This window comes from Pygoscelis adeliae, unplaced genomic scaffold (genome assembly GCF_000699105.1).
Source record: "Pygoscelis adeliae isolate BGI_AS28 unplaced genomic scaffold, ASM69910v1 Scaffold388, whole genome shotgun sequence".
NCBI lineage: Eukaryota > Metazoa > Chordata > Aves > Sphenisciformes > Spheniscidae > Pygoscelis > Pygoscelis adeliae.
In genome coordinates, this window is record NW_008825267.1 from 245,061 (window position 1) to 264,440 (window position 19,380).

Sequence of the window (19,380 nt, forward strand, 5' to 3'; positions counted from 1 at the left end):
GAATTCCTGCCACTACCGCCACCACAGACACCTCCACCGCTCCTGTAAGAGGTACTGGATGTTCTCTTGATGCTGCAGCTCATGGTGGAAGTAATCAGATATCCAGCCCCAAATGCAAAGCCCGCTGCACAGCTTGACACAGACAATCAAACTGCAGCCTTCTGTCCTTGCTGATGGCTATTTATACCTTGTTGGGTGGGTGTCACCTGTGAGGCAGTCCAGCTTCCCATGAAGTTTGCCAGCCTTAGTGCTCATGCCAAAAGTGATGTGTAAGGAAATTTTATCTGAGGTAAGTAAAACGCATTACCATTCTGTTCAAGTATGTCTGTGTTGATTCACACAAAGCATGCACTATAATTTTATGTGGGTGGCTCTTTGTTGGATATTTTGTTGGATAATATAATATCTCATAGCTTGCATTAATCTGGCAATATATCGCTAGTAATAGGAGTTAATGAAGGCTCCGCCTTGGGTGTCTGTCTCCTTCAGTCTTCTGTGTGGCGAAATTCAGTATTTCACCTTTTGTCTTCCTCCTGTGATCACAGACAATGATTCGTAAGGCTAGCAGCCTCCAAGGGACTCTTCATTCATTAATTTATTCAAAAGTTACATTAGCTAATTAGAAATCTACTTTAATTTAGTGAAATAAATTTTTAAAACTGCATTCCCATGTCTGTTATAGAAGAGAACTTTACAATGTTTTTTTTAATCTGTTGTCACTGCTTATTTTCAGGAAGGTCCTGCTGGTATTTAACTTTTTCTGAAAGTGCAGGATGGTGATTTCAGTCATTTTCCTTGTTGAAGAAAACTGGGTGACAGCCACAAAAGTAGTATTTTGCAAGGGAAACACATTAAATCTTTTCCTACCAAACAGCCATTAATTTTATTTTAGCTGGTTTAAATGGACTCAGAAGAAATTGAGAGGAGAAATTTCTGATATTTCATATTTTCAGAATTGTATTAAAAATAGCCATTTCTCAGAATATGTCCTTGAATTATATAATGCATTAAAAAAATTTTTGATGAAAAGATACAGTGCCAAAGATTAGATCTGAAAAAATATAATCATTATCTGCACTCGTTACAGTGAATTGTATTTGCCAACGGTGAGAGAATATCTTGCAACATGAAACACAGAGTAAGAAACAATTGTGTATTTTTTTCCACTGCCTATGCAATATGGGATGTTCAGGGACTTGCTTTTTCCATGTTTACTAATCAAGCTTCTACGAAACTGAGAAAAGCCTTGAACAGAAACAAATTCTTGGGTTTCCAGCTGTGCATTAAATATTGGCACTATAACTCCTACAGAAGAGTCATTTGGCTAGTACAAAGGAAGCACAAGGAGCTGGTGGAACCTCCTGTGAATTACCGCCTCAAAATCAGCTTATCTGCAGTGAGGGAGGATAATTCAACCTAGAAGTATTTTAGGAAGAGATTCCATATTACAGAAGAAGAAATAAACTCATTAAAATTAGCAAAAGAAGAGTGAGAGGAGATTGAGTCACCGTACACATGAAGGTACGCATCAGAGGAGGGAGCAGGATTGTTTGAGTTTGAAGACAGTGTGCCTGTATGTGCCCCATGGATGTAAAAAGAGCTGGGGCTGAAGTCCTGAACAGGAGCAACTTTCGACTGTGCTTTGCTCTTGGCATGTAGCTGCTGCCATTCAGCTTCTCAAACACCCTGTGAAACAGCACTCCTACCTGCCTGTCTCCCGGAGCAGCACAGGCACCAAGGAAACTGCTTACGGACAAGATTCCTGCTCCCACCATGCCTCTGAGAACCGACAGACAACTACTTGAAAATAGTACAGCTTCACCCTGGGTGAGGCCATATTCTTGTAGAGTCTTCTGTTTTGGGGTTTTTTAATAGGTTTATGATTTTACGATAGGCCTTTGTATATCCATAGATCTAATTTTCTTCTTTTATCATAAGAATTATTTAGAAAGGCTTGTCAACAAAATATTGTTGAATTGGAAGGGGACAGGTGTAAACTGTTACCACTAGAATGTTATCTGCTATCTGTAGAAGTGCTTAGTCTTTAGAGGCTTAATATGCGATGAGATATAAACTTGAGGTGCTGAATCCCAGAGCTTGAATTCAGCTGCCTAAAGGCACGTCCTTGTAGGTACTGCCAGTGACTTCCAAAGAACCTAGAGGTGTTAGCTCTGACTCCAGAAAGAAAGGGACTTCAATATGTGGGAAATAGTCCTTAAGAGAGAAACAAAATTTTGAACTTAAAGTGAAGCTGAATCATGAAAAAATCTACAAAATTATGACATCAACTTTTTGTCAACTAACTTTAACCTTCATGTCAGTCGTGATTTCACATACTGCTGTGTTTAGAGAGAATGCTGTCATATCCTTGGTCATGATGTGCCTCCTTCTGAGGCTGAAACGCTCTAGGATACTACCTAGTGCACATGCAGAAGTTTTTTCTATACCTTTTCAACCATTCCCTGAATCTTTTCCAGCTCTATCGTGTTATTTTTGAGACAGGGTCACCAAAGTTACAGCACTCAAAATACAGCCCAGGGTATCCATGTGCCCTAGACTGATACAGTGAAATTAGTGATGTTCTTCATTTTGATCTTCTGTATATTGAATGGAGACTCATCTCTGTGGCCACAACCTTCAGGGGGACATATCCCCAAAATGCATAGTCCTCCATGGAAGACCCCAGCTGTATTCCATTCATCCAAACATTCTCACTGTCTATATCCACAGGGTTTTCCTCAGTCTTTGTTCAAGATACAGTGAGATTCCTTATTCCCCTCTCATACTCTCTTTTAATTTCCTTAGCCACACCAGTGACTTTCTCCTGAAAATCCTTCATTCCCTCAAACTGGGTCTCTTACTAGGTCCTGTCTCCATTCTGCCTATTTCAATCCCTTCTGAACTTCACCATATGACGTGTAGCACTTAGTGCCTGTTGGGCAGCAAGGTAATTACGAGACGGGAAAATAAATACTCTTTAAATGTTAATTTAAAGAGTGGAGGTAGTGGAGGACATCTGTGGAGGTAGTTGTAACATATAAGGTGCAAGAGGTAACAACACAGTACCCTCTACAGGGCTCTGGCATAAGCACAGTTGATTACTTTGAAATAATCCACATACCACTTACTATGAACAACACATCTCTTTCTAGATGATGAGTGTACTCCAAGTATCTAAAACAAAGAAATAGAAATCAGCATTACTAGAATCTCATTATTCCTGTTGTATGTCACTGAAAATATTTGTGTTGCACAAAGTCTGTTTAACAAGTCTGCAAAACCTAGTTCATGCAAGCACAACACAAACAAACACAGACTTCAGTTTGGTGTAGGTCAAGTATTTCTATTTCCCTGAATGGTTTCCAAGGGTTGAGAAAGTTTGCATGGCAATGTGACCTGTATTTCTGGAAATTAATTTTGCATCTATTCTCTTGATCCACACCCTTGTGCGTTGACTTGTTTCACCTTTAATCAATGGTGCTAGCTCCTCTTCCACACAAACCACATTTTCTTTGACTCTTTATTCACCACTAGAGGCCACTCCCTGAGCACACAGCCCTGCATCAGCAGTTAAGGCTGCAAGTTCATGTACAAGTGAAATATACCCTTCACTTGTGCAGCCTCAGGGTAATTTTGGCCCCTCGTTTGCCTGGGATACTCTGCTAGCCTTTGGAGCTCGGACCGCTGTGCGCCTTTTTTAAAAACTTAGCTTCACCATAGACATCCTGTCTTGGCCAGGTTATGACAGAGCCTTCTGCAAACAGCTGTGTGAGCTGAACCTGCCTCAGGGGGCAACTCAGAGAGACTGGCATGCTGGGCAGGCACTAGTATTTTATGATCCTTTCCAGGTTTTCCATTGCTGGGTTTACCTGCGAGCCGCACAGCCTATCGTTCACGTGTCTTCTGTGTTGTCTAGGTGGTAGCTGTACAATGGACTAAGACTTTCAAATGAGTCTGAGGAATTGAGATGCTAACTTCTCATTAAAATTAATAAATCTGTGGTTTATGATCTGCCTACTTTGGCAGCCCTCTCTCCTCCAAAATATCGTACAGAAATTCCTGAGATTCCTCAAACATGCACAAGAGAGTGCTTTGAAAGGCCTAGGACAATACATTTCATTTCCTTTGATCTCTGAGTTTGTTAGTCTCCAGAAGGCAAAGTTATTTTTTTCAACTAAGTCTCTGGAAATGGGTTTTATCCATGGGGGCGGGCTGCAATGAAACAAGCTACTGTTTGTTTTCATGAACAAAGTTGTCCCAGCCACTGGAGAAAGCTATACTATAATTTATTTGAAATAATGACTATAAAAAACTGTATAAAAAAGCCGGACAGAAGCAAATGCAACTCCCAAAAGATAGCTAATAACAAGAGAGTGCTTTCTGATTATTTGTTTGCTGAGTTGCTCCGAGCTGTTGCAGCAGCCAAGCAATCAAATTTTTTGCAAACTGTAGTCAGGAATGTTTTTAAGTAACAGTTGGATGTAGCTGAAAGAGTTTATGTTAATTTTCTTCACAGTACAGATCTTCCTATATCCAAAAGTAAACATTCCAGGTACTTTTGCATGTACTTCATTTGTCACAGGTAGAAGGCAAATATTGCTGTTAGTATTAACATTTTATGGAGGAGAACTTTGTAAAGATCCTGTAAATTATATTTCCTTTTAACTTCTTTTACTTGTCTGTTCAAAAACAGATCCCTAGTTTGTGCATTTCCAGTTTACACTGATGCGTGTCAGACAAGTTTTTGTGAATCACAAATTGAAACATGCCGTTCATTTTATGATCGTGGTTCTGTAATCATTCATGTTTCTTTGTGTCGGGCCTGGGTGGGCACTCATTTGATGCCAACTTTATTAGCATTCATATAGTGCTGAGATTCTGCAGTCTGTTCTGGGCTGATACTCAACTGCTATTGAGTCTTAGAGCTCAGCTCCACAAGAGTATATGGCACGTTATTAAAAAACAAAGGCACAGCACAGGATGCTCCAAGAAGATTATGATCTGCCCTGAATGCTCAGAAATTGTGCTTTAACTCTAAATGTCATTATCAACTATTATAATGTATCATCAGCTTTTCTACCTGGAGGCATGTGTTGGCATGGCTTTGTATTTTCTTTTTAAGCGTTTACACCTACAGAATGGAAGAAAACCTACACATAAGATTCTGGTTGCATCAGACAGAAATGAAGTTTTATTAGCGACATTTTCCTGATACAGAACAACCCAAGTAACAAACAGGTTGAATCTGTAAAGCAAGTAGCTCAAGTGCCAATGTTTGAAGCATTCCGGGCAGAAGCAGCGCATAGCATGCATGGCAGGTGGGCAGGTGGCCCATCTGAGCAGCTCTGATGGGCCTTTTTGGATAGATGGCATCAGCAATGTTGAGGAACTGTTAAGAGCATCTGTCTTTCCTCAGGAGTATGGGGAATGTAGAGGATTTGGGCCAATTTCTGTTTGAAAGGTCTTGCACTGTAGGATCCTCAATGTATATTCTTAGTCAAAAGATTTTCTTCCATACCCTGTTTAGAAATAAAGAAAGCATTAATTTCTTCAGTACTGGTACTGAATCTCTGAGGCACCAGTATTTACCAGACAGAAAAGAAGCTTGATTTTGTGATAGGTGACCATAAGCATTCCAAAAGCATAAAGGAAAACTTCAGCATGGTACAAAAGCAGCAGTATTTATGAGGTTCTGCAAAGAATGAGAGAGGTGAAGAAAAACAGCTGGGGTTTTAACTACACGATCAGCTGATGTCACCCACAAAATTGAATAGAAATTGAATTCAACTCCACTTCTGTTTCTTAAGTGGAGTTCATTCTTTGCACACAAAGAGGAAAGAATTTTTAATAAAAGTAAATCTAACACTTTCCAGAAATTTTAGTTTATCCTCGGTACTGTTTACCTCCAGAAAAGTATGTTGATACAGCATATAAATTAGTAAAGATGGGACTGAGAGAACAGTGTGACCATACAACAATTCTCACCTTGGCTTTCACCACCGCTCCTGCAGGCCTGAGACTGGGAAGATGAAGAGTAGGAGTGGGAACTGCTGATGCCTCCTGAGATCTTTCCTCCTCCTCCTCCTCCTCCAACAATACTACTGCATCCACCACCACTTCCCCCTCCTATTCCTCCACTTCCTCCTCCCATTCCTCCTCCCATTCCTCCTCCCATTCCGCTGCCAGAGGAAATGCCACCACCTCCATATCCACCACTCATGCTACCACCTCCTCCTCTTCCTCCTCCAGAAGAATAGCCACCACCTCCTATTCTACAACCTCCGCCTCCTCCCATGCCTCCTGGTGGGATTCTGCAAAGAGAGAGAAAGAAGGAGAAAAAAAGTTAATCAAATGCATTTTTCATCTCAGAAGGAAATCTGTCTACAGATACTGCACGGAAGTCTGCACTTCTCTTGTCTACTTCTCCTTTTTAGAACCTAGCACAGATCAGCAAGACAACCGATGCAGTGCCAAAAATCAACGTCCCTTTCAATTACAGCTTGAATGCAAGAGTTTTTGCTTTTCCCACATTCTGCTCAGATATTTCTTGCAAGATTTAGCATTGCTGCTTTATCAGTGTATGGTGTCACTGCTCTCCAAATTGGAAAGGCAGAAAATGAAGCTTTAGCTGTTCTTTCAGGCGCCACTTACAAGCAGAAGCAGGCTCACTGCATAAGGGAAACCGAAGTAGCTTGAACTTTCAGAGAATTGCACCCTGAGACTTTTATGAAGGTTTAGAAAACTATGGTCATTTTTCTGCTGACAGTCTTTTCCAAGGTGACTTCTGTCTGTTCAGTTCCTGGCCTTTTCTGGAACCAGGGTAAAGGTAAGGTTCTGTATGTGGGTTTCCCTGTCCAGCCCCAAATCGGTAGTTCAGAATTCCTGCATTAATTTTTCCTCACATGATTTATATTCTGAACAGGTTTGCCAAGAAATGTATAGTACCTCAAACCTGGGAGGCGATTGGTCAAGATAGCTGAATTAGCCTCATTTCAGTACAAAATCTGTTTTGCAAATCTAGACTGTTAGTTTCCTGTCTTTGTGACTAAACTAGCAAGCGTGGGTTTCACATAAAGCTGTGTTCTTTTGTCAGTTTACATACACAAGGTCTTGCTGCCCTTCCTCAAGCAGTGCCCGGTACTGAGCAATCTCCTGTTCCAGGCGGGTCTTGATGCCCAGGAGCATCTTGTACTCTTCATTCTGACTCTCCATCTCACAGCGGATGCTGGCCAGCTCCTCCTCCAAGGGGCCGATCATACACTGGATCTGCTGCAGCTGCATGTTGTAGCGACGTTCTGTGTCTTCCAAGTTGGACTGCAAAGAGTCTACCTGCAAATGGAAAACAAAATACAGTGTTTATGGGAATGTGGCAAGTTTAACTCATTTTTGTGGAAAAATTGGAGATCTTCACAAACCAGAAAAAAGCGTATCTTTGAAGATAAGTAATCCAGTACCCCATTCTCTACAGACAGAGTACTTTCTAGGTGTAACCATTCTTTCATTCTAGTGACACATACAGCCTGTGTCACAGGTGAAGCAGAAGCAAATACGTTTACTTACCATGCTGATTTGTGACTGCAGCTCAATTTCCAGGCTTTGATATTCACGTCTCAGCTCAGAGATCTGTTGGTTGCTTGATTGTATCTCTTGGCCACTTGAGTGGACTTGTTGATTAACTTCCTCCATCTGAAAAATTCACATACAAAACTGAGGCATTTTTGACAATAAGAAAACATTGTGGGGTTATCATAAAAGCATGGAGAAAGCAATCCATGAGAGTGAAGAAAGATGTGATGTAGACTGACTGTGTATTTCCCACATGCCACTCTGCTAACTCACTCTGTGTAATTCACCTTGCTACTGGAACACAGAGATTCTACATGCTTTACACATAACCTTAATACTCCAGAACTGACCTGTTACAGTAAACTGCTTAAAGTCATTTAAAGTCCCTTGAATAATACATGATAAATTGTCTTTCCTCTGCTGGATGTAAATAGGTCCAGTTCTTTGTGAAAGATTTAGTAACTGAAAAAACCCTGTGCTTTACCTTGGTTTCATACCAGCTTTCCACCTCTCTCCGGTTGTTCTCAATAAGCCGTTCATATTCACAACGCATTTCATTTAATTTTTCCATCAAATTAATGCCAGGAGTAGCATTGACCTCCACGTTGACATCACCGCCAGACTGTGTTTGCAGTCCTTTCATTTCCTGAAAAAAAACCATAGAAAAACCCACCAGGTTCTCAAGGGGTGAAGGTAAGGAGAAATGTCGTAGTTTCAAATAAAGGAAAAGAAAGGGACACAAATCCTCACACAGCCGTATCGCTCCTGCAAAGGGGGCCTCATCTGCCCTTGTCATGAAATGGAACAATTCGGCCATTCCTAAGCCAAACTTTACAGTGCACAATAGCCAGGCACCACATACAAATTGACCCTGACATTTTCTCCTCAGGGTCATAAGGAATTCTACGCAGCGTGCTCTTTGTGAAAATCCTTTTATGCGTTTTTCTTCCCAATGGGAAAAATCACTGCAGCTAGCATAAATACTTTCTTTTGACTCATCCATATATTCTAACCAATTTTCTTTCCATGAGTTCATCAACAAAATTGTACTTTGTACTGACAGCCATTCATTTCCCTGATCTCATTTTGCCACATGCTGACCTAGGTGTCTTTTTACATCATCTGCAGGCAGTTATGGATGCTGCATACTCCTCAAAATCAAAGCCAGATTGTGTCAAGTTGTATGATCAAAGCCAGTGGCCAAAATCTGGTTACTGCTAATGGAAGAAATCCACAGGAAATTCTCTGAGTGTTGAGTTTTCATTAGTTACTATTTTAAAGTGTGGAGAAACTTACCTCTTCATGGTTCTTCTTGAGACAGATCAGTTCCTCTTTTAGGGATTCAAACTGTGTCTCCAAGTCAGATCTGGCTAGAGTCAGTTGATCCAAAAGCGGACGTAATCCATTAATATCACTTGCCACACTCTGGTGGAGAGTATATTCAGTTTCATACCTAAATGACAGACAAGAAAGATAGTAAAAGTGCTGCTAGACCTCTTTGTTTGTTATCTTGATTATGAACAGTTCCCATCGGTACGTCTTTGGTCTTTAATCCCATTGCTCAATTCTTAAAAGAAAAGACCTAATTCTCTTTCCATCTCCAATAGCTTTGTTCGATTTCAGTAGAGTTTCTCTCTATGAGATTTATATGATGAGGATTATGCTTATAAATCTACATGCAAGGATGGAGGAACTTAAAATGTAGTCCTTTAAATGGCACTCTTCAATAACTTATCTGGAGAAAAATAGTAATGAAAGACTAACAAAATCATTCTCAGAATGCTTTTCCCAACAATTGTATATTCTGTCATTGGAGCCAAAGGCTGTAGCATCTACAAAGATTAATTGGCAATATGAACTCATGGGGGGTAAAGGGAGGCAAGATGGAATGAGACAGGAAGGGAAAGACTCACTTCAGTCTGAAGTCATCCACAGTCATTCTGGTGTTGTCAATGTCAAGAAGGATCTTGTTAAGGTCCACATTTGCACAAACAATCTGAAAGGGAGAGGGCAGATGTTATTTGGTCAGTTGTCTTTTCAGTCCGACACACAGATAGAGGGAAGAAATACCTGTGCAGAAACACATTTCAGAATATCTTTATGGTAATGTCAAGCCTGACTAGTGCTGCAGGAGCTATATATAGAGAGAAGAGTTTATTGCTTCCAGTTAAAAGAAAGTGCCTTTGCTGTCAATTTTGGTTTACAAATATCCATTAAAGATGTAATGCCTTGTTGGAAAGAATAACTAAATAAGCTCCTTTTATTCCAAAAACAGTGGGAAAGCATAATTACCATTGCATTTAGCAACAACCATATTCATGTAGGAGATACAAGACTATTAAATGGCTGAGGGCTAAAATTAGACTAAATGCACATATTGGCTCATCCTGTATATTCACAAAAAGATGCAATTAATACGGCCACTAGTAGCACAACATAAGCAAGCAATGATTATATCTCCTGTTCAAGAGAGTGAGGAAAAAACAAGCAAGAGCACAGCGTTGAAGGGAGCACTGGACAGGCCCCACAATGGGTGCCCTAGTAATGATCTGCCATTGCACCAAACAATGCTACCTGCGCCAAATACAAGTGTGCCAGAATATGCATATCACCCACAGCAGAGAAAAACTGGTAGTCAGGCTTCGTCACCACACCAGTCTGCTTCCTGGCTAAAGCAAGGGAATATATCGCCCCAAATAGGGATATTGTGCTGCAGGAGGCAAGTGCCGTTCTAATGCGAATCTGTTCAAAGTTAGTCAAATTACATCATACCTGGTTTTGCAGTTCTTCAATTGTTCTGTAATATTGGCTGTAGTCCCTGCTACAAGTGGGACCTTGATTTTTATACCACTCCCTGATCAGTTGTTCAAGCTGAGTATTTTCGTCCTCCAAGCGTCGCACTTTATCCAAGTAAGAAGCCAGGCGATCGTTAAGGTTCTGCATGGTCAGCTTTTCATTTGTGGAGAGCAAGCCGGCATCTTCACCAAACCCCATTCCACCAAAACTACCTCCACTATAGCCGCCACCACCAAAGCTGCCTCCACCAAAGCCACCACTACCCCCGAAGCCACTAAATCCACCTCCACTATAGCCACCACCACCAAAACTACCTCCACCGAGGCCAGATCCATAACCACATCCCATTCCTCCAAAACCACCCCCACCTGATCCAAATCCTCCTCCCATACTTCCAGAGACCATTCCTCCTCCATAACTACCACCACTCATTCTCCCACCATAGCTACTGCGGCTAATCCTTCCACAACTGCCACTGCTAAAGCCCCCTCCATAGTTGTTCCTGGAAACTCCTCCACCAAAGCTTCTCCCAGAAAAGCCTCCACTTCCTCCAGAAGAGGTGTATCTTCTAGTGGACACTGAGGAGTATCCACCAGACTTACGTACTCCACAGCTGCTGCCCCCTCCACCACCTCCACCACTGCATGCTCCACCACCACCTCCACTGCTAATTCTAGTGGTACTAGTTGAAGACTTAGTGCCACAGCTCATAGTGACAGCAGGTAAGAGTCTAACCGCAATCCCAAATTTAGGTGCACAGCCTGATAAGATTCAGGACTGCAGATTTTCATCCCCAGCGCTCTCTATTTATACTTTCGACAGCGGGTGTCACCATCAGGGTGTTTCCTTCTCTCAGGGCATTTACCAACCTTGTTGTTTGTGCCAAGAATAATTTGCCGAACAGTATTTTTGTGCTGGTATCTCAGGCAATCTAGCCCATTGCTGGGTTTATGGTGTTTGTTTAAGACCGAACATTTCATTTCTTTTGGGTGGCATTCTTTTCATTTAGCTTTTTCTGGAACAGGTAGTGTTTTGCCTCATGCAGCCTGGATCTGCTTTACGACAGAAAAGCCACTTAATACAGGATCCTGTTGGAGCTAATGTTGAGATAATGTGTACCTGATGGAACTGTACAGAGAGAATTTTTGTTCTCAGTTCTTCCCTAAAAGAAAGAAGATGAGGCCCAAATCTCTCATGTTAGATCACGCGTTTATTTGTTCAATTATTAATCTACTTTCTTTGCTAAGATTTTTGTAGCTGCTATTGTCAAAGACTATCGTTCTCTTTTGCTCTTTCATCTTTTGTGCATTTAAGATCTTCTACACTTCTTATATTCTTTTTCTCACTATACATGATAGTGCAAGAGTTTTATTAATAGGACTGTATGACTTGTCTATTTAGATTGTCCAACTTGTGTATCCCTGCCATCACTTAGAGAACATATTTATTTATATGAGAAGTCTCTTTCAAGCAATGCAGTGGGATTCTTATTTAAAAATCAAAATCCTTCCTTTGTGAAGAAAGTGATAGGACAGTACACTAGATAGCTAAGTCCTAGAAATCAAAGAGAAAAAAATATTGATTTTTTTTCACCAAAGAGCTGTTGATCTGAAATAGTAGGAAGATTAAGGATACTTTAATTGTATTATAAACTCAACTGTAGCACAATTAGAAGCTGTATTAATGCAGACAATGACCTATAAACTACTGTGTGGGAAGACCTTTTATGGTTTAATATAAAACTGCTTATTCTCTCTATTGTTATTGTGTCATATATTGCAGATGATAGAGCAATTATATGTACTGCTCTTAATGCAGAGATCCTTGAGACTCTAAAATAGTATCCTGAGAGAAAAGTTGAAAGGCTTTTTACACAAATCAGTTGAAATCAGACTGTTGAAACCGCAAAAGAAATTACGCCATACTTCATTCTTGCACTGATCCCCAGAAGTTTACCCAAGATGGACTTGTAAATGTCCATCTTGTAAATGGTTTTCATCGTCAGTTGTTAGATTTGATGCTAAAGCAGAGTATCTGAAGACAGAATTGCATGTTTCTGAAAAATCTAAGAAGAGTCTGAGTTCGGGCAACCTATGCCGACTGACTGACTGATTCCAGATGACTAACACAAAAAAAAAAATACACTTGTGTTATAATGTTTCATCCTTGTCCTGGGTGAAAGCTAAATATTCTGGTTCAAATGCAGAATCTCATTTCCTCAGCATCCACTTAGCTCTATTCTTACACTGCAAGCTTTTATGAGAAACTTACATCTTTTTTTTTAATACAGTAGAGATGTCATTCATGCAAACAAGCCAGTCCCTACCGCTTAATTGCAAACAACAGCAAAACCATCAGCATTTGCGGCCTTGCTGTAGATGGACCCCAAACTGTTACAGTTTGCTTGGAAGAACGTGTACATTTTTCCAGTGACAGTTTTGTTCTACGTTACTGAAGTGTCTTCATTGCCTTTCTTCCTCTCTGTTTGGTTACTGATCCTCTAATGACTGTAAGGTATTTATGAAATTTAGCAATCTCCCCCTAAACCTCAGGTGCAGGGGACAAAGAAGGGCACATCTGAGGAACTATCATTTGTTGTCTGCTGTCCTTTCCTCAGCATCTTCAGAAAGACCTCTTGTAGATGGCAATGCAGTGCAGTCCTTGCTTTCCAAAGGTCACCTTGATTTGGAAGTTGATTGTATGTTGCTGCTGCTTTTTACACTCTGCTATCAGTCTCCATGCGCATCATTCTCTTACAAACTGTGTTTCTGCCTTTTAACTTCTGGTCTTTTTTATGTTAAATGAAGGATTATTTAACATTTTCTGACTGAATCCATTGTCCTGTCCTTTGCACTGTGCTTTTTTGCCAGCATTGCTTTACTGCTGCTTATGCAATCTCTTTCAAAAGCTCTCTGATTTTATCTTGCTATTTGATATACTCAATGGCTCAGATGATGAAAGATTTCAAGTAGCTTGATGATGTGATAATTTCTCCTTGATTCACAGCTGGAGGATGGTAGTGTCACCTCAGCAGCATAAACAGAGTTTCTGGGCTTGTGCATGTTCTGTTATTGGTGCTGAAAGGTGTAGTTTACTATATGCAAAATGTTTTTTCTTTTTAATGGTGTTTTGCCTTTGTGTCTGGGTAATGTCATTTTGGTCAATGGGGGCCCTTTTTCACAAATTCCACTATGGTAAGTAAAATTGATTATCATTCAAATTTCCATCAGTGATTCCAGTGATATTCCTTATAGATGCTTTTCATAGACAAGCTAGAACAATCTATGGGTTTGTTAGTGATAATGAGCAAAAAATTCTCTGGAATTATTAAAACAAGAGTAAAAACATTTGCCAAAAGAGTCTCTTAATCTGTTTATGTACTTTCTGAGAACCTACATTGTTTCCTATTTTATTTATAGGTTCTTTTTCTATACGTACTTGTTCACAGCAGGGACTTGTTCATACTGGAAGGTTCTTCTGATAAGGGCATCTCTTATTGTATGCTTGGAAACTACTTTAAAAAATAAAAGCAATGAAAGAAAAGAAAGAGTCAAGCCATTGAGGGTGGAGAACTTTAGATAGCCTCAAAATTTCATTTTAGTTCTATATTATTACCACTACTTATATATAAAGGAGGAACACAAAAGATTTTGCCTTTGGATCTTTGGGAGCTTTTAAGTCATATGCTCATAGGATGTTCCTTTTTTGTCTTTACTGTTTCTATTATTTAATTTTTCTTAGTAGTTCAATCTTAGTGCTTTTTATAGAAATCCTGCTGGCTAGTAGGATATGCTGTATTCTTAACAGCTGAAAAAATTCCCTTGTGATATTTTGTTTCTTTCACAGTCACTCTGTTCTCAAAAAGGTAGTATGTCTCTCCGGACTATAATACTAAGGTACCTGAAAAAGACAGGTGAACTAAGAGTAACTTCATCCTCTTGTAAAATTGCGTACATTGAATTCCCTCCTGGCATATTTTAATTTATTGATTATTAAATATTTAACTGTGCAAATATTTACAAACCAGAGAAGATCCATTCTGTGGACAGGATGAATTTTTCCTTTCTGAGCTCATTTAAAGAGCCTTCAAGAATTTTTGTTCTCTGATGCAAATTTTATAATTTACGGAATTACCTAAAAGGAACTGGCAATTTTAGGACCTTTTCTTATCTCTTTCCTAATGTTTTTGTGTTGATACAGCATCCAGTATGCTCTATAACATTGCTGTTTCCAAATCAGGCCAGAATAAGGACATTTATTACCACAGCTACCAGCATTACTCAGTCTGCAGAGTATCTGAATGTTTTGACACTGTGTACTGCTTCTTGTTAAGCTCAGCACATGCCACATTTCAAGTACAGCCGACATTCTTTCACTCTCTTTCTGTTATTGTTTTTCTTTTAATCAGGCCTCCATGATATTTATCAAAGAAGTGACTGCCTAGCATCAGAGTGAAGACAAACTCCGTGAGCAGCCCACGCTGCTATATATTTTAGCAAAACTGGGAGACTTTTACAACAGGCTGGAGCTGCTGCATTCAAAACAGACCTGGATAAAATGTATTCTCACTTTTGTGTCTGCACCGAAAAATTACAACATTTCCCCTTAATTCATTGTCATTCTGATGCCATGCCTCAGGCAAGTGCTGCAGTTTATTCTCTTGATCTGTTTAATAATCTCTTCCCGTCACTCTTACCAGAAATTTTTGTAAGAAGAGAGGATCTGTTTTCACCTAGGAGTCTGCGCTCGCTCTTCATTCCTATTTCATCTCATAACATACTAGTGAAATCACAATAATTTCCAAAGAAATTTAGATTAGACCCAGCAAAGGAAACAAGGACTACTAAGGCAGCAGTGAGCTTGCCTGTGAAGTTTAAAACCTCTAGCACTCTCAAAGCCAACACTTTGTGCAGGATAACGTGGATCTTCCATGCAAGTAGATGCACAGGAAGAATGCCTGTTGCTCAGGTCCTGAAAATGTACATGCCATTTTTGTCATTGGGATGTGGCAGCCATGGTCAAGGCTTTTGTGACCTCCAGCTGACAGGCAGTTTACAGGCTGCTAATTACTGCCTATCAGCTGCCAGTTATCATTTCTATCACTTTCTGAGCCAGAATCAGAGAGTTGTTTTTCTGTGATTACCCCAGTCTCCTGCAGGGTCAAGTCAATTTGATCGGAATTATTTTTTTTGTTGGTACCAAAATGGAACAGTGTTTTTTATATTGCCTGTGACAGCTGGAGGGCATGATAAAAGCATCTGCCAACAAGGTCTCCTGCCTCTCTCTAGAGTTTAGGTGCCTCAGTCCATTTGGGGTAAGCAGCCTCAGCTCCCCTCCAGGCTGTGGGCATCTACAGCACATCTGCGGAGGATTTACACACTTCAGGGGTAACCTGCGTGGTCTCTGCTTGCCAGTGGGAAGTGGGAAGGAGCTGGTACTTGTTCCCCTTAGCCTCAGCCTGGTCTGAGCAAGTGCAGAAGCAGCCTGTAGAACTTGTTAGTCAAAAAGTAAGATTTAGTGGCTGTAATAATTCAAGGTGGTTAAATACCCACTGAGCCAGGATTTGGGAATCAGAGCTTTGGATTTCAGCTAGTCTAAGTGTAGCTAAATCCTGTTTATGCCTACTGCCTTTGGGGATCTGGCCCCTGCTTGATTGTCCATATAAAGAATTATTATCACAAAAAAAACCCCAACACTTCAAGCAAATGACTGCCTAAGCAACCTGTGTTACCCCCTCATAAAAGTGAAGAAAAACCACTAGGACATTCATGTTGAGATGGGTGGGCTCTAGGAAGATTTGCTAGTTTCTTCCTTCCCCCCCACCAGTGCAGTGAAATGGCATACTTTGCTGTACTAATTCTGTAGCCCATGAATATAGCCTGTGTAGCATTTGCCAATTAATAGGGCTAACAATTAATGCTAAACAAAAGACAGATCAGCAGAATATATGCATAGGCAATTTTTAAATTACATCTATGTCTTCAAATGGACAAATGAATTGCTCTGGGAGTACTGAAGCCAATCATACAGGACTGTGTGTGCACATTTATTTTTGCCTAAGGTTGTTCTGAAGGTCTTGTTCTAACACGTACCACAATTTTCTTCTCAGAGCATTAATAGGAACACCAGATAAGTATCCTAATTGCAACATTTTGTGCTCATAAAATTAAAGCTTATTATGCTGATTAATGCCTAACAAAATGCATGCAAATAAAAAGTGCAAGGTTCTCCTCACTGCTGTTAATATCGCTGGAGTCCCACTTTAGGCATGCCTTAAGCTTTGACACCTGACACTACAATATTTGTATTTCTTACTCCTGCTTTGCAATAGTTTTGGTTTCCTAGCTCTGTTCTTCCACATAAGTTTTTTTGCCTCATTGTTATTATCACGAGCCTGTTCTCTCAGAAAGCAAATGCTAGTGATAACCTAGATGCAGATTTTGTATATACAAAATGGAAAAAGGAAAGAATACTTAAAACTGGCACTTTCTTCCAGGGTATGGTAAGAAACCATCTAAATTCAGTCTTCTTTTTGTCTGTAATGAGCACTAATGCCACGATTAAGTAGGGGTTTTTTTAAGTTTATTGGTGGTTAGTATTTATTTTGTCATATACTGTAACGTGTAGCAAATAAACTTTATTATGAAGCTTATTTGCATTATAGATGCAGACTTATTACATGCAAGGAACATTACAAGAACACCTTGTTAAGAAAGGTACAGATTTTAGGTAAGGAAGAAGACAGTACGATCAATGCTGAGTAGTAAAAGTAGTAACAGTAATATTGTATTATTTATCCTAATTGCTCAGAAATTTTTCCTTATTTCTGTGCATGATTATAGCATATGAAAGCAAGCATTTAAATCATCAGCAGAATTGCATAGCCTGTTACAACACATTGCATTTTAATGTTTGCATGTTTGTACTGCAGTACCAGTTTCTCGGACACAGTACTGAACTGCCTCATTGCCGTGTGGATTCTCCTTCCCACACTTCAAACTCTTCTTCAAGTTTCATTCTGCTTCGCTCTCACAAGGACTTGTTTCAGTGGAATTTCTTCTGCAAGTTTAGGTGCATAGATGCTAGATAATTAGACAACTGGCAGTAAAAATACTAAAAGTAAGTTATGTTTTTGGAAAGAAGTACAGGATCAAGGAGCGAGAGGTATCGGTAGTCCCCAGAGCTGCTACGATGGTGCAGAGCAGCAAACTCCAGCACAGACAGACTACTCCTCCAAGTAAATTGTATCTAACCTCCTCATACCCTCCCCGTGTTGCTGTAAGGCCAGAGGTCAGGTGATGGCCTGTAAATCACCCTATAAAAGCCAGGAAGCATGCACTCAGCAGAAGCATTTTTGAGATTAACTTGGCAGGCTCTTAGAGGAGGTGCGAGAAGCAGAGGGGCTCTATTGGGAGTATTCTTTAATTTGGGCTGTTAGTTTGCTATCCTGAATAGACAGGTCTAAGAAAGAATTGTCACAGCCTGCAAGAGATGTAAAACTAGCAGAGCAAACAGGGAGGGGAGGTTTAGGGGATAGCTAGCAATATAAAGTACGATTTGATGCTGCAAGGATTTTAAAAATTAAGTAGGCGATCTTGCAGGAGGAGGGAGATGGGGGTATCCTTGCAAACGTAATCAACACTGCCTCTTAGCATGTCAGGTCAGGGATATCAGTGCATGCTTATACATAAAGCAGTCCTTCATGAAGATTAGCCAGTTCCTCAGGCTCCCACAGAGACACTGGTCAGAAAAAAAAATTTCTTACTAGATTTTTTTTTCTTTTCGAATATAATCACATTGGCTGAGCGCCTGGCATAAGGCAATGCAGTGAATCACTGGCACAGATCTGCCTAGAACTCGGGCGTTCAGGATTCCCGTTCCCACGGTCTCCCACTCAATCTGTGTTTCTCAACCTTCTCCAGTGGGTGATGCCCTCCTCAGAGTGAACAAACAGAACTCATGACTGTAAAACTGAGAGAGAAAAACCTACAGCAGTGATACTCCTATCTGGTTCCCTTTGTTTGCGTTTAAGGAGGTGAGTTGAGAAATGCGAGGGATAAAGATGTATTAGTGAAGAGGTGTCATGTGAGAAGCCCTCTGAAATATTTTCAAGTGAAATTCCCCATGTAGTTCATTTCCGCAATTCAGCCCATAGAAGTTCTGCTTACGCAGACCCCACGTTTAATTAACCTCAACAGAAATGAAAGCACTGTAAGGGATACAGCATGGGGGAGCGGGCAGAGACAACCCTCTGGCCAATTAGCACCCATCCAGGGCATAAAGGAGAGGAACATGGCTATAATGAAAACAAAGAAAAAAGTTCAATCTCTATCTTTTAGGGCATCTGCACCCTTATCGCTGTGAGCAGTCCCTCTACTGTGTGATCTGTAGGCAACCCTTAAAATTGGCTTGGGAATCTTTTCTCTTGGGTATCTTTTTTTTTTTCCTCTCAACCTACCACTGGGTTTTGTAAAATCACATCCTAAATATGAATAATTTGCCAGTCGTCTTTGTAAAATGTATATCTGTCTGTACTTAGACATGAGAAATGCCCTGAAGTGGAAATACATAGAAGAGGCCAGGTATTGTACAGCTACCAGACAGCAAGGCATGGTTATGATCAGTAAAACTAGCCTGTGAATTCCTTCTTCTGTAAGACCATCTGCATGCAATTTGGTTCATACTCCAGCTTTAGGAAGTTATTTTACAGTACGGGTAACTACTGTCACAAAGTAGGGATATCCTATTACTGAAGTAGGGATATCCTATTACTGAACTTTTATCCACTTGTTATCCAATGTGCACCCAAGCAGGTAGCACTCAAAATGTGTTTATTTTGGATAACCAATTGTATGTGATTTGAGTTCTGCACTCAGGGGTGTTTTGGCACTGGGAGCTGAACATTTCCATCTTTAAATTCCATGATAAAAAAGTTTCATAATGCATTTTAGTGACTCCTTCGGAAGATTTTTTTTAAGAGGCTTTATAGGTAATAGTCAGTTCCTTAAACCCACCCTC

The 19,380-nt window shown here is 40.2% G+C and overlaps 1 protein-coding gene across 1 annotated transcript; it reads right to left on the reverse strand.

Moving 5' to 3' along the window:
* Positions 1 to 5,493: 5,493 nt before the first annotated feature.
* On the reverse strand, positions 5,494 to 11,073 carry LOC103921620 (keratin, type I cytoskeletal 17-like). The gene is made up of 8 exons (XM_009329614.1): positions 10,339 to 11,073; positions 9,480 to 9,562; positions 8,863 to 9,019; positions 8,051 to 8,212; positions 7,561 to 7,686; positions 7,103 to 7,329; positions 5,986 to 6,311; positions 5,494 to 5,519 (listed from the first exon to the last, which is right to left on the reverse strand). The coding sequence occupies exons 1-8, from the start codon at positions 11,071 to 11,073 to the stop codon at positions 5,494 to 5,496; spliced, it is 1,842 nt and encodes a 613-aa protein (XP_009327889.1).
* Positions 11,074 to 19,380: the final 8,307 nt, after the last annotated feature.

What these genes read in the sequence shown, in the direction of transcription:
- LOC103921620 (XM_009329614.1), bottom strand. Translation starts at nt 11,073, where the DNA reads ATGAGCTGTGGCACTAAGTCTTCAACTAGTACCACTAGAATTAGCAGT. An exon ending in GAAGGGCAGCAAGACCTTGT is followed by an intron (nt 6,312 to 7,102) that starts GTATGTAAACTG and finishes CTCTCTTTGCAG; the next exon opens with AATCCCACCAGGAGGCATGG. An exon ending in GAGCGGTGGTGAAAGCCAAG is followed by an intron (nt 5,520 to 5,985) that starts GTGAGAATTGTT and finishes ATTTCTAAACAG; the next exon opens with GGTATGGAAGAAAATCTTTT.